The sequence below is a fragment of the Quercus robur genome, chromosome 11 (genome assembly GCF_932294415.1).
Source record: "Quercus robur chromosome 11, dhQueRobu3.1, whole genome shotgun sequence".
Lineage (NCBI taxonomy): Eukaryota > Viridiplantae > Streptophyta > Magnoliopsida > Fagales > Fagaceae > Quercus > Quercus robur.
The window spans coordinates 3096070-3111168 of NC_065544.1; the positions used below are offsets into that span (position 1 = coordinate 3096070).

The window sequence follows — 15099 nt, forward strand, 5'->3', positions numbered from 1 at the left end:
ATATACCGAATACACAACATCTTCTCATCAATAATTAATTATCACAAAAAAAAAAAAAAAAAAAAAACAAGTTCCTAAGAAGTTGTGAAGCCAATCTTCCTCAACCCCAGGTTGAAGGAACGAATACAACCACTGGTGAAAATAAATTTGACTCAAAAGGAGCCGATACAAATTTGAAGGATAGAAATTAGAAAGGGAACAAAAGCCAGAGGGAGAAGACTTCAAAATTTAAAACCCTTGAACAGAAAGACGAACTAGAATAATGCTCAACAAGATTTGGGGTAATTAAAAAGAGAGCCTAAAGAAAAGAGGTTTCAATCTCCAATAGGACAAAAGGGGGGGGGGGGGGGGGGGGGGGGGGGGGGGGGGGGGAGGGGCATGGAGGAGGATCAAATTCAAACAAAGAAATACACATGATACATATCAGGATCCATCTCAAATTCAAAATCAATATGAGGTTATCTCATTCTCTCCTCACTGTTTGAAGATGTCAAAAACCCAAGCATATTTTAAAAGCTCCACCCCCACCTTATCATCAGAAGATAATAATTTTATAGTACCACTAATTGTGTTCCGAGAGGTAAACTTGTTTCAAGGTGCTGCCTGGCATGACTTCTAGACTCGCTTGTCAGAATTCTTCGGTGTCCATCTATATGGATGGCGGGGATTGATAATTATCTTTTCAAGTGACACGTTATGACTTAGTATGTAAGCCGCAATCTGCAGATCAACTCCACACCCAACAAAGCCAATTAATTCAACCACCTCGAGGCATTCATGTCAACGTTTAGACTTTTTTACCTCCATTTTCTCTTTCGTAGGCTTGCCTAAGTCTTTGAACTGCACAAGGAAAAGGTTAACATCACATGGTTGTTCAAAGACAAGAAGTCAAAGAGAGAATATAAACAATCAAAACTAAAAAAATATATATAAAAAGCAATGGTATCATCACCCAAATTATGAATCTAAAACTAGGCAATATGCCATCTAGTTGTCCCATGAAAAATAAGTTAAATCGCTATAGCACTTTCTACATGTAATCCAACCAATATGCATGGGTTAAATAATCTAAGTATCATAATAAATTTGTAAGGATTTCAATTTGAAACTTATTTTAGGGGTTTTACCAACTAAATGAGCCATTTAAATGAGCTGCAAAGGCCTAATCCCATCATACCACATTCTTTGCAAGTATCACATTCCCACAATAATCCAGATTCTAGGGAAGATGGACGTAAGTCAAGAAATTAACTGCTTTAACTAGTATTTAAACCTAAAAAAAAAAGCTTTCCACTATTCTTTCCTAATGAACCCTCTTTAGTACAGCAAAAGCAGCTTCAGCAAGCAGGTAGAAGCAAAACTCATATTACCATGAATATGTTCAACCTTAACATAATGTCAGATAGATAATACTTTATCCAAATCCAAATTATCAATATCAACCTAGATGTTATTGCACATATACAAGCTAAGACAAAAAAAATAAAGAGATCATAGACCTATTTTCTTCACAAGTCATATACCCTGTTATTCTACATAAAGATACACAACCAACTAATTCAGAGTAAAACCGTTAAAGTGGGAAAAAAAAAATCCCCAATCATCAGCACTCAACAGGTTTGGAAGTCCTCAATATCCCCAACATAGTAGCTTGTTTTTGGATTATGCAATGCAAACCAAACCCCCCCCCCCCCCCCCCCCCCCCCCCCCCCCCCCCCACACCACACAAAGGAGCAAGGTTTCATCTTTTCCCATAAAAAAATAAAAGAAAAAACAAGAAATCAATTTATCTTACAAGTTTACAAACAAGTAAACACAATTCACAGGCAAAATTAAAGTTTTATTATGCCTTTGCATTAATTACACACTAACCTAAATGTTTTCCATTCACAAGTTCATTGTTACATCTACCGGAGCAAATGTGACCCTTTAATAAGGGGAAACTGATGTGTGAGTCATACCTTGATATGGACAAAAGGTGTTAGCAATGACAACTTCATAAAATTTAGACATAAGAATATAACAATTTCATTGAGAGGTTGAAACCAAGTGTAGATAGAGATTATCCCCATCCCGCAACTTTTTTTAGAGAGCGAGAGAGAGAAAGAAAGAGAATAGTTCATATGGTCTTATTCGACTAACATTCAAAAATACAAGACAGGTTCTGGATGGGTTTCTAAGAACTATGGGTTAGAGAGGGGCTAGCTAATCCAAGGGTTCACAAGTTAGTGTGCAAAGATAATATGACCCAAATCCAAATTATCAATCCAGATGTTATTGCATGTATACTATATACATCATAGCACAAGACTAACAGAAAGTTAATAGGCCTACCTTGTTCACAAGTCAATTCATCTCATACTATATGAGAATACAACACCAGTCCAAGGAAAAACCACCAAAGTGGGAAGAAAAGTTCTACCCCAAGTATTGTAAGACTAAATAAAATTGTCAACCTTTAGTAGGGTTTGATGCCCCTTGAGGTAGATCCCCAGGATAATAGCTTCCTTGTGGAATATGTGGTGCAAAAAGATAATTGCAAATTGCAAATAAGAAATAAACCATAATAGGGTATCATCTTTTCTATAATAAGAGGGGGAAAAATCAATCTCTCCTAAAAGTTTGAAAGAAAAAGTTAGGAACACAATTTTCATGCAAGATTATGCTTTTACTGTGTCCTTGCACTAATTACACACTAGCCTAAATCTATTCAAATCATAAGTTCATTTCTTTTGGGTTAAATTGGATGATCCCAAAGACGATGGCGGAAGTAACAGTTCAGTAAACAAGATGGCAATGAAGTATGGAAGGCAGTTCTTCTAAGTTAGTTGAAATGCATTCATAGGAAAAGGATGTGCCTTATTTTCAGGGGAGAGAAATATCTATAGATAAGCTTAAACCTTTATTTCGAGGGACACTATATCTGTAGATGATGACCACGGTTCACTTTTCATATACATATTTCTTGCCGATTTTACTTAAAATATATATATATATATATATATATTTCTTGCTGATTTTAGATCTTTTTGACTTTTAGATTTTTTTTTTTTCAGGGTTCTCCTCTTGTATATGCCTTGTGTTCAAGGGTTGCATCCCTTATGCGCTTCTTCTACTAAAATTAATTATTACTCATTAAAAGAATTAAAACAAATTCATTGCTACTTTTACAAGAGCAAAAATTGTCATTTTAATATAAAAATATATAGCTTTACTAACTCTCATGCAATGATAGGTTGAAACTGATAAGTCTTGATCCCAAAACCTCACCCTCCATATCATAATAATGAAAAAAAATAAAGTACTAGTTGAGATATTGCTCATGGATACAAAGTTTTAGCATGGAAACTTCAGAAAATTTACAGATAAATCTACAAAAATTACATTAGGGGGTCAACCAAGTGCAAAAACTATCAAAATCCCTCTTTTAATATAAAAAAAAGTGGAGTTCCTATTTCATAAGTCTAAAAGCCAAAAAAGAAAAGAAAGGTCCTTTTTTCCTTTAAAGAAAAGACCTCAATAACCCATTGAATGCAGCCCAACAAAACAGGGTGTGATCAAGATTCAAAGAGGGGCATCCAAAGCACAGAATAAACAAATCCAGAAAGAGCATGGAAATTGTAATTCAACAACTATTCACGGATTCAATCATCAAACTTTAAACTACACACTTCTTGTTTATTATAAATTATTCCTTAAGGGGGTTTTACTTTCTAATTAACAATTTATATGAGCTGCAAAAAGGTCTAGACCCAGTGAACCACATTCTGTGCAAGTGCAAGTGGCATACCATGTTTCCACTCTCTTCTACATTCTACAAACCACAATCCAGAATTTAGGAAAGCTAGATGCAAGTAATCTAATTAACTTCTTTAACAGTGACACGAGAAATTGGAGAATTTGCCTACATATGCTTGTGGCAGGTTCAGGTTTATAACAATTTGTGAATATAGGGTTTACATTTGTAGAAGAAAGTTTTACGACACAAAATTGGCTTTAGTTTGGTAAGTTTTTTATGCCTATTTAATAGAATAAGTATGTAAAGTTTAAGGGTTTCCAAAGATGAGGAAGGATTTGACTTTGGCTTGTAAGGATGAAGGGACAGAAATTTTTAGAGTTCTACTAACACTATCTGTGAAAAATACCCTAAGAAGTAGAGGAAAAAAAGAGATAAGAGAAATGGAGAAAAAAGAACAATAATGCCAACATGTCTCCATCATTTTTTTTATAGGCCATGTCTCAATCCTAAACACACTCAAGATTTTCAGTAATCAATCCATATACTCTTCAAGTACAATCTGTACAAACCTATCCAGGTGTAAGGAATAGGAAAATGTCTACCCCAGGTATTGGAAGACAAAACAAGACACACTCAGCAGGGTTTGATGCCCATCAATGCAGATCTGCAGAATAGTTGCTTGTTTGTGGATTCTTTGGTGCAAGAAATATATGCAAAACCAAAGGACCTCAACAATCCTTCACTACAACCCAACCCAATAATTTGTGATCATGTTTCAGAGAATTATCATGTTAGTTTGGATTCAAAATAATGATACAACATGTTCAGGTTGGCTAATGGGTTAGGGAGGCACAGCTAATTCAAGAATTAGGGTATTTTAATCTAGTTTCATAATTCTAAACCATTGAATGCTTCAAACGTTAATCTTACATTACTCAAGGTGATACATTCCATTTGAATTGAATTTTCCTTCAGTAAACAACATGGAAAATTCAAATAATGATAATGTTATGATAGGAGAGAAGTCTCTTATAGACTTGTCTAGAAAAGAAAGTAAAATATTTATTACATTATTGTGCAGCAGTGGTTGACTTGGATTCAAAACATTGAACTATAATGAAGATAAAAACATTAATGAGTAACACAAACTTCATGATAAATAAAGCTAATCAATCCATGCTATGTTTAATATGAGCACATCAGGTCCGAAAAAACAAAACATAATGTTAGAAGTTAACAAGATGTAGCTTTGTTGTTTAGTGACATTCAAAATGTAAATGAAGATAATAGATTAAAAAAAAAAACTTAGACTATGAAAAAGAATAGTACACTTGACCAACTACCAACCTCAAAATAACTGGTGGGAAAGGAAAGCTTTATAATAAGCATAAAACAAATATGTAAAATAGTAATGAAGGAAACATACACTTTACCTACCAAAAATAACACCCCTTTTGCGACCCTCTCAGATAATCAATTTTTCTATTAACACCCAATTTCAAAGAACTATATCACGCACCCCATAAATCAGGGAAAAAATATACAAGAGCTATGCCTAATACATTTGGTGACATGGCAGTTTAGTACATGTGGCATATGCCATATCAGGCATTTATGTTAAAAAATAAGAAAAAAAATACAATAGATTTAATTACAAAACTAAGAAAATAAACAATTTCTTATTTTTAGTTGCAATGCCAAGTGTACTACACTGCCATCTCATTATTTTTGTTATGGGTAATTTATGCATTTTTCACATTTAGGGATACATTGCTACAATTTCTTAAAATGGGGTGTGAATTGCACACATCAATATTTTAGGGTAACATTGCAAAATCAGTAATACTTTGGGTGGGTGATAAAGTAAAATTTACCCAAAAAGAAACAACATCCAATCCACAACAAAAATTTAAATCACAACAAAAATTGAAAAGCTTTCTTCTTTTGTTTCTATGTTCTTTCTTTCAAAAAATAAAGAGAGGGCTGGGGGGGAGCAAAAAATTGATTTACATACTAACTACATATGTCCAATACAAGTGTCTCTAGCTAAAAGATATAGGGAGGCTGGAAAAGACTCTTGATGATATAGCAGGCATGTGGCCTTGCAAAAGGCTGGGGTGTGTACTTGAATGAAAACTTTTCCACTGCTCCTAGATATTTAAATGACACAAGATTTTCTGCATAAATATCAAGACTTTCCAAGACACGAGAATATCTCCAAGTGCTTTAGCTTGAGTGATGGGCTGGAAATTTTGCAATTCATCACATGTGACATTGATATATATAAGGATTCAAGAAGTGAGCAAGCAGATAAAATGTATTCGAGAGCTTCTCTAGTCACCTCAATAGAGAACAGATGAAGTTCACTTAACAAATCAAGTCTGTAATTACGAAGCATTGGAGGCATGAGAGTGTATGACTGGTTATTTAAAGCCTAATTACAAGTGAAAATCAAATGAAGCCTTTTAACTCCCTTTTGACATGCAAAGCTGATCCAACTATCAATATCACTTTTAAAATGATCACCATACATAGAAAAGTGAAGGCAAAATTCATCTAAATGTGCATCCTTATGTAAATTGAGTACTTGATTTACCCAATCAACAAATCTCTTCTTTTGAACAAGAAATGGTGGTATGTAGGTACGAATTGAGACAAATCAAAGAGAGTGGGAGTGGGAGGTTGAGCATTTAAAAGATTCACTATGCTCACATCATCTAGCTCTAAACAAGTAATGCCATCTGCAAGCAAGGACACTAGTTGTTATTACTTCTTCTATAGGTAAGAGAGACAAAATGGAAACAAGTATTTCATCTTGCAATTTATCAATACCAATCTAATCCTCCAGGTAATTTTGAGTCTTGTGACAGTAAAAAATTTCAAAGAAAAGACTATTTTTCACATGTTAGCAACAAGCACATAAAAATAAAAAAATAAAAAAAATGTGCTACCTTAAAGGATATTTTGGAGTTTCAATAGTATTTAGATTAAATGCATAGAAACAAAGTGTGAAAGTGTCACCTTGAGTAGAGGAAATTTTGAATCAGGCTGTCCTATTTTCCTTCTCTTACTTGAGATCCCTTCCATGGTGTTGGAATTTTCATTTCAATTTAGCTTCAAATTATTACAGTCTGCAAAAACAGGCAAACAGTCAAAAACCAAACTTGAGCACAAATTCAAATAAAAACTGAAATAATCAAAAATTAAAAAAACAGAGAATAAATCCTCTAGCGTAAATAAAGGTGAGACCTTCTTCCTCTTTATCTCTAAGAATCATATATTATAAGTGTGATAGACCTTTACCTAACACAATGGATTTACTATGTATGAGCTAGAAGAGGTATTAAAACAACAACAATAATAACATGATACATGTCAGCAACAGAAACAGAAAGCAGAAATTGGGTCCTCGGCAAGAGAAATAGAGAGAGAGAGAGAGAATGAGGAATGGAGGAAATAGCTATTCCCTATCTATTCTGATTCAACATAACCACCAAGGCAGAGTTTGAACATATTGCTTCAAGGCTAGCTGGGCGATTAATGAAAAAGCCAATCCAATAAGCATTTGCCCTGTCTGCATACCTTCTAGCAAGCATTGGACAAGCATGGGCCTTGATAATTAATGGCAGTAAATTTCAATAAATTTTGCTTAGTCAACTAAAGGTAAAAGGAAAAACAGTAATGCTTACAAGAAATAATCATCAGTTTTCAGTGGCCTTGATTCATTTGCTGCATATTTTGCCGTAATACAGATAGATGGTGCAAAATACAAGGCATTAAGTCAATCGTCCTGAGAAAATTAAACACACTCGTAAATGCATTACTAAGACTAAGTGAAACATATTGAAAAACTGATAAAGAGAACGGTAGAAAAACAAGAATGTTATAAAGCTCCATTCCCATTTTGAAATTAATTAAATTACATACCAAGAAAAGATACAAAACAATTTTAACAATAAGAATAGAACAAAAGAAGCAAAAGAAGAAGCAAATACCTCTAACAAGTACATTATATAGTGGCTAACTGAGAGTATCAAACAGAGAAGATGTACCACACCTGAAAGACCCAATCTACAGGGATCGGGATAGGAAATCATAATATCTTTCTAATTACCAAGCTAAATGTTGTAATAATTAACATACCCAACTCAAAAATAAGTTTAGAGAACATGAGATGCAGCATGGTTTTAACATAGATTCTAAGAACACTTTAACTCAAATTTGCTAGTAGAGAAAGGAGTAGTATAAATACATGGAGAAATTATAGAAATTAAATTCCCAACTTAAACCCTTAATCTTTTTTGAGAGCGATTATCCAAATCATCTAGTAATGGACCTGATATCAAGAGTCATTATTTGTAAATCTAGTGCTATATTTGAGTTTTGAAAATTTGCTTTTCATGCTGCATTATATCTGGCCACCTTACTGTCGAAGCATGTGATGTTAAAACATCCAACAAAGTGTCTTCTTCCTTTTCTAGACTTTGCAACAAAAGCATGCCACTCCATTTGGTATCTCTCTTCCAAATTCCATCTAGGATTAAAATAATTTGTCAATCCTTGATGGGCATACCGTCTGTTATAACTTACGAAGTCTGAGTATCTTCTGTTAACTTGTTCCTGTTGATTGTCTGCATAAGCTTGTTGATACATGCAAACAAAAGCCTCAGACATTAGGAGAACATTATAGGCATTAGCACTTGATTTCTGTGAAGCTATATGGCCTAGAGAGTGGAAAGTAGAGTTTTGGAAATGAAGTCAAAGGTTTCTATATCAAATCTATTGGACGAGCCATTTTAAAAGTGCATTTTAGTGAATTAGGCTGAAACTCTGCTGTCTTTATGGATAAATCTGACCCAAACCAGATAGCTCTGGAAAAGGTGTAGAACACAAATAGGATGTCCATTATTTCAGTTTCTCTGTGACAAAGGTTACAATCAGCATCACAGCTAAGCTTTCTATCTAATTAGACTGCCTTAACTGGCATAGCATCATTCAATATTTTCTAGATAAAAGTGAAACTTGGCAGAAATTTTAACTTTCCCCAAGATTTTCTAGACTTCACTGTTAACATCATTAGTTCCAGTACTGTCACTTTCATCATCACTTCCCATTCTCAAATACCTCATTACCACATACCAAAACACTATCCTTGTAATAGTAAAAAGGTCAAGTACTTTAGAAACAGATTTATTTTTCTTTGATATGTTCGATAAATGTATGGCTTCCTTCAACTGGCAGGAGACTCTATGGATAGGTTAAAATAGAACGAAAATAGAATCATAAAGCAAAAAACACTAGAGGCAGTGAATGTCCATGAACATCATGTGATTTTTCCTTTTCAAATCCTTTAATATATATATATATATATATAGTAAAAAATTCATTAAAAAACATGGTGTGCAACCCTACTTCAGAACTACACAAGAGATATACCAACAATTATTAATGATAATTACAAAGATCAAGCATCTCAAGTAAATCAGAAATGGAAACCTGTACTAAAGTTGATATCCACTTATAGGATCTAAGAAATGGAAAATTTTTAGAGTTTTGAAAGACAAAACCTTAGCTATATTTAACAAATCCTCTATATTTCATTTCTATATTTTCTTCTTCCAAGCCAAACTTAGTTAACACTCTTTGTATCCTTTTGTCACCAATTAAACATAAAATTCTTGACTAGTAAGCCCAACCATGTTCACATCTAATCTCTAAACATAACTTCAGAAGTTCACCCAATGCATTGGTCCATTTTCGTTACCAAGCCGCCTTACACTTGTTCTTGTGATTCCTCTTTTTCTCTCAAATACAGAACTGTCATGAATGAGCTGCATAAACTCATAAGCTTCATTCATGTGCCACCTATTTTCAATATAACAATTCTAGACCATATACATATCCCTCAATGAATTATCACACTAATATTATTCACTAAAAAATGTTTCAAGCACCAATAGACACTTACTTGTCTCGTTTGGTTGTCTGCTTGGTTGTGACAAGAATTTTCTATTCTTATGGTTGTCTGCTTGATTGTTAAAGGAATTTTCTGTTCTTATGGTTGTCTACTTGGCTGTTACAAGAATTTTCTGTTTTTATCAATATGCATCTACCATCTCTCATACTCCAACAAGAAACTAGAGGAAACAGTATCATTATGGGAAAAAAGTAATAATAATAATAAAATCCAAAGGTAACATGGTCAAAGTTTATTATGGGAAAAAAGTAATAATAATAATAATCTAACAATAATTTGTTTTCATGGTCAAAGTTTAATAATCCAAAGGTAACAAATTATTGTTAGATTGCAGTTTTTCCAAGCATGTCAAAGTTTATTTTGTTTCTCAATCATTCCACTCACATGGCATCCAAAATTATAATTGTAAATCTGAAATAAAATATATAAATTGCATAGGTTTTGGATTTAGCTATAAACATTCACCTCCCCTAACCCCCCAGGAGGTTTTCTCCCATGATGATCTGGTAGGTGAACAAGAACAGCGAGCAAGTTTTAAGCTTCAAGGTGGAGAATATCAGTGATATTAAGAGAACGCCTCCAAAACATCCCTTTTGGAATGGCCTTTTTGTGCCCGTTTAAATATACTTCAGCAAAATAAAAATCATATAAAGACAATGAATGAATAAAATAGTACATCATATCACCATAAATAGCTGTCCAATTCACAAGTAACTTTGAAAATTATTTTCTTAATTCAGGGGCTATTTTGATGACCACAACTTTCCCCCACATTTAAGATGATTTTTCTGTACTTAGAATGCAGTAAAGTTGATATTTTTAGCATTTAGGTATTATTTAAGTAAAATAGTAGACGCTAGAAGAAAAGTCCAACTTCACATTTTTATTAACCATTACTACAAAGAAATTTCATATATTTTAAGAGAATTTGTAACTTAGATATACCTAATAACTATGGTTGTAACAAATAATATGCTAATTCACCACCAAAAAAAAAAAGAAAAAAAGGAAAAAAAATTGAATTTTTAAAATTTTGAGCTTCACCTGCTTGTATATCATGTTATCAATGCAACTTGAGTCTTGAGGTTACTAAGATCTTTTGTTAAATAGGTAGGATATAGTCCAAACACCACCCATAAACCCAAAATGGTCACATCATCAGCAACCGACCAATGTCTCAACCCCCAACCAACTCAAATTACACATAAATTAGCCACAAACCAATAAACAGCCTAATAAGCTTCATCTTAAAAACAAAGTTCCCCAAGACTACACCAATAGACAACCATAATAATACAATACATCAAAAAATAAAGAATTAAAGGCTCAACCTAAATGAAAAATATACATAAAAATTAAAACAACAGTGGTCTTTCTAGAAACAATTATTGTGAATGTTGAAATTATATTGGGCACATTGGTAGATCACTTTTAACATTGTCATTGGTCTTTATTTCTTCAATGAAAGTACATTGTGTGTGGGTGAAAGTCAAATTACTGTGTAGCACCTCCCAACTAGTGGCCATTATATGTGTTGCTTGACATTTGGATTTTCCCCAAGAATACAGTCACGATGAGCGGGAAAGCTACACTCTGCACAGTAGTAGAACCATTGCTTGGGATCTCGTTCTTCCTCACAAATTTCACAATAATATTCACCGGAGTCATCTTCAGGAGTATAACGGAGAGTGAATGGATGTTCATGTTGGTTGTACCATGTGATTTGTGGTAGAGTAGCACAGTTAAAGTCTAGAACAAATTCACAAGTGGAACAGCGGAATACATCATACCCTTCAGAATTACAACTACTACACTTTTGTTTAGAGTTTCCTCTGGAGAGGTAAAGACGATGCTCATGACAAGCATGAGTAAGGGTGTCTGGTAATAAAATACATAGAACATTGTAATTTCGTTTGCATATCTGACAGTTGTATTTTAAGCCATTGCAAGTCTGGGCACAGGGACTACAGACAAAAGAATCTTGGTGATAACTGAGGGTGTGAGGGTGTGGATCAAGTGGGTGTCGTTTTATTTTGGGTAACTTAGAACAAGATTTATGAAGAAAGAAGCTACACGGAGTACAACTGTAAAATGGAGAAAGAATGAATTGTACGCACCCGTTGCATTTTATGTTATTCGGAATCTCATCAGTAAGCTTCAAATCATGGTTGTGACTGAAGTGTTTGATTTCTGTGGCTATTTCAGTTCCGTCCTCCCCCACAGTGGTTTTTATGACTTGGCAAATTTCTGAGTCAAAGGATTGATGGAGCTCTGGATCTTCAGATTTTGACTCGGTGGACTGCTCCTCTTTAAGTTCATGCAAATTTATGTGCTCCCAATTCCAGTGCAGCATAGCACAGTAGAGGTGGGCAGCAAAATCGCATCTTGAGCAATAGTAAAGCCAGCGTGTATCCACTTTTCGAACACAGAGTCGACAAATTGGAGAGTCGGATTGATGGACTTCAAGAGAAGGGGTGAGGTGGAGAGGGTGGTTGTGACGAAAAACTTTCAGTCTGCGTGGGCAAGCAGCACAACGTGAATGTATACCGAAATCGCACTGGGCACAAAGGTAGGGCAGATTGCCTTTTTTGCCACAGAAGTCGCAAGTGAACTTCAACCGCTTCCAAATGCGGGTCAATTGATGGTCATGGACTTCAGTTTGGATGGTGAGTGATAAAGAAGAACATCTGATGTGAATGTTGAAGTTGCAACGGTAACAACAATAACTGTATTCACCACTCTTTTCTCCGCAGACATCGCATTTGCTAAAGTTGTCATATTCTTCTCTGTTCTCATTAAGAAATGTATACATGTCGAAGAGAATAAGAGGATGATTTGGGTGTGAGGGATGGTGCAACCCAATAGGTAGTTCAGCACATGATTTATGGTGAATGTACCCTCTGCATTCTTTACAACTGTAGCTAGGACCAAATACTGGTTCCACGCAACCAATACAAAAATCTCCACTTCTCTCGTTTTCATTAAAGACCAACGGATGCTGCCAATGCCGCCAATGTTGAAGCTCCATCTTCTGGACAACATCAAATTTGGTTAGAAAATAATGACAGTGCAAAACAAACTGAGAAAGAGAGAGATGCACATGAGATATTTGATTGAAGCCTGGTAGCATTTGTTTTCTCACTTATGATCATCAAGTCACACGGAACAATTAGGAAAGTTTTGTATAAAGAGTAGAGACCAATACCAAATAGACAATCTCGCACTTCTCCGCTAAGCTTAGATGCTAATGCTCTCGTTGGCTGGGCTTGCTCAAATTTGATTTGGAAATCCAATTTTTAACGTTAGCTTGTGAGATTAGAGGTGGGGATTATGGGATTTTAGGGAATATAGGAGCCATTTGGGTACATTCGGAGCTGGATGCTGATGAGTTTGGATTTGTTCATTTAGAATTAGTAGGGTGAATTTGGGCCTGAGAAGGTGGGTGGGCTTACTTAATAAATATTAAATAGAACTATTGATTTTTTTTTTTTTTTTTTTTTGATAAACTAAATGGAACGACTGATTTAGTTTCCTTAAAGTAATGTTTATTGGTTTTTTTTTTTTTTTTTTTCCGAGGTAAAATGTGGAAGACATTTGAAAAGTTATATATATTGAGATAGATAAGAGTTTTTTAAATGAGTATTTGAAAATATTATGAATTTTCAACTAAGGCTGTTAATAGAAAAAAATTTGAATATTTGATATGCACTGTGTATAAGTTATTATTTACATTACAAAATGAGTTATATTTTATTAGGGTCCTCATGTCAAATATATGAATGTAAGAACCTCTTAATTTGAAGGTCTCCGCTCTCCATGTATAATAATAAACAAGAAAGCTAATAAAAAACGAGAAAGACATTATGCTTCCACAAAAGTTTCAACTATAATTGATCTCCCAGTTCTTGTGACCAAAAAAAAAAAAAAAAAACCCTTAGATTTAATAGTAGGAGGCATTGACAAATAAATGTTGTGAAATTTTGCATATGATAAACCTATGATAGATATTTAATAAGATTGTGATTCAAAAATATATTGTTACTTCAAGTAAAAATTAACAACTAAATAAGCCTAAAAGTTTACTACATTTAACATTTATATGACAAATTTTAAGCAAGCAAATCAACATACTATTTTTAAAAAAAAACACATCTATATAAACAAATTTGCAAAAGCAACTATCTATACTTACATAAAGAAGAGTTCAATTCAAGCTTTAAAACACACCTAGGAAAGCTTCCAAATTAGCCTAAATTTCAAATTTTTTTTAGAGCTAAGTTTATGTGAAGTTCATCTATTACTTCTTCTATATATAGGATCATTGAGCCACTATGCCAAAAATACCTTCCCCAACAAAAAAGAAAGTGAAACAAAGAAAGAGCATAAGAAGCAAACACATAGACAAGTATTGATTCTTGCTTGTTTAGATTTATATACCTAAGGCATTTATGCCTACTTGAATAGATTTATATACCTTTCTTTCCCTTTAATTTTGCTTCAAAACATACCTATGGAAGCTTCCAAGTTAGCCTCAATTTCAATCTTGTTAAACTAATTCCTTGTGGAGTTACATTCATAAATTCTAGTTCTACAATCATTATGTCATTGTGCCAAAAATACCTTCTCCAACACAAAAGAAAGTGAAACAAAGAAAAAACATAAGAAGCAAACAAGTAGACAAGTCATTGATTCTTTCTTGCTTAGATTTTTATATCTAAGGCATTTATGTTTCTTCATTTGATTTATATACCTTTCTTTCTCTTTTATTTTATCCTTTTTCCCCCATGGTTAGACTTCATTCTAACTTTTCCTCTATCTTTTTTCTACCATTCTTTTCCTAAACGTGTCCATGCTATTGATTTATTCTTGAATTCATTCATTAATGAAATTTATTTAGACATCTCTATCTAGATTATATATACATATAATTCTATTTCATTTGTGATATTTGGATTATAACTTTTTTAGGTAAAATATATTCAAAATTGTAATTTAAAATTTATAATATTGATTTCTATTGCTCATGTTAACGAGAAAGGTAATTCAAAAATTCTATGTTGTTTTATTATTTAAATTATGAAGAATCCAAAGTCAAAGTTCAATCTCTATGAAAGATGCACCATTTATAAATTCTACCAACATCACAATTGTCATACTCTCAATCAATCCACCATGATTACACTCTTGAACAAAAAATACATATATTCTTAGGGATCCAAACATTTTAAATTGTCAAACTTTACACTCATGTTTTGGATTTAATTTTGCAACAAGTATATAAGTGCCTCCCAAATTTTCTTAATTTTATAGGAATCTTCTAAAATTATTTATATAGTTGATATTACTTTGAACCCTTAATTTTGACATTCTAATTTCATCACTA

At 33.4% G+C, this 15099-nt stretch overlaps 1 protein-coding gene and 1 long non-coding RNA gene across 2 annotated transcripts in view; one reads left to right on the top strand and one right to left on the bottom strand.

The window, feature by feature from the left end:
- Positions 1-398: 398 nt before the first annotated feature.
- Positions 399-15099, bottom strand: part of LOC126705708 (uncharacterized) — a 56219-nt gene continuing 41518 nt past the window's right edge. The window contains exons 9-13 of the mRNA XM_050404868.1: positions 11834-12747; positions 7735-7810; positions 7429-7529; positions 6761-6870; positions 399-840 (exon numbers count right to left, since the gene is read on the bottom strand). Coding sequence (XP_050260825.1) covers positions 7521-7529; positions 7735-7810; positions 11834-12747 — 999 coding nt within the window. The 3' untranslated portion in view covers positions 399-840; positions 6761-6870; positions 7429-7520. The remainder of the gene's footprint in view (positions 841-6760; positions 6871-7428; positions 7530-7734; positions 7811-11833; positions 12748-15099) is intronic.
- Positions 11933-15099, top strand: part of LOC126705709 (uncharacterized) — a 70526-nt gene continuing 67359 nt past the window's right edge. The window contains exon 1 of the long non-coding RNA XR_007648410.1: positions 11933-12081. This is a non-coding gene — a long non-coding RNA (uncharacterized LOC126705709). The remainder of the gene's footprint in view (positions 12082-15099) is intronic.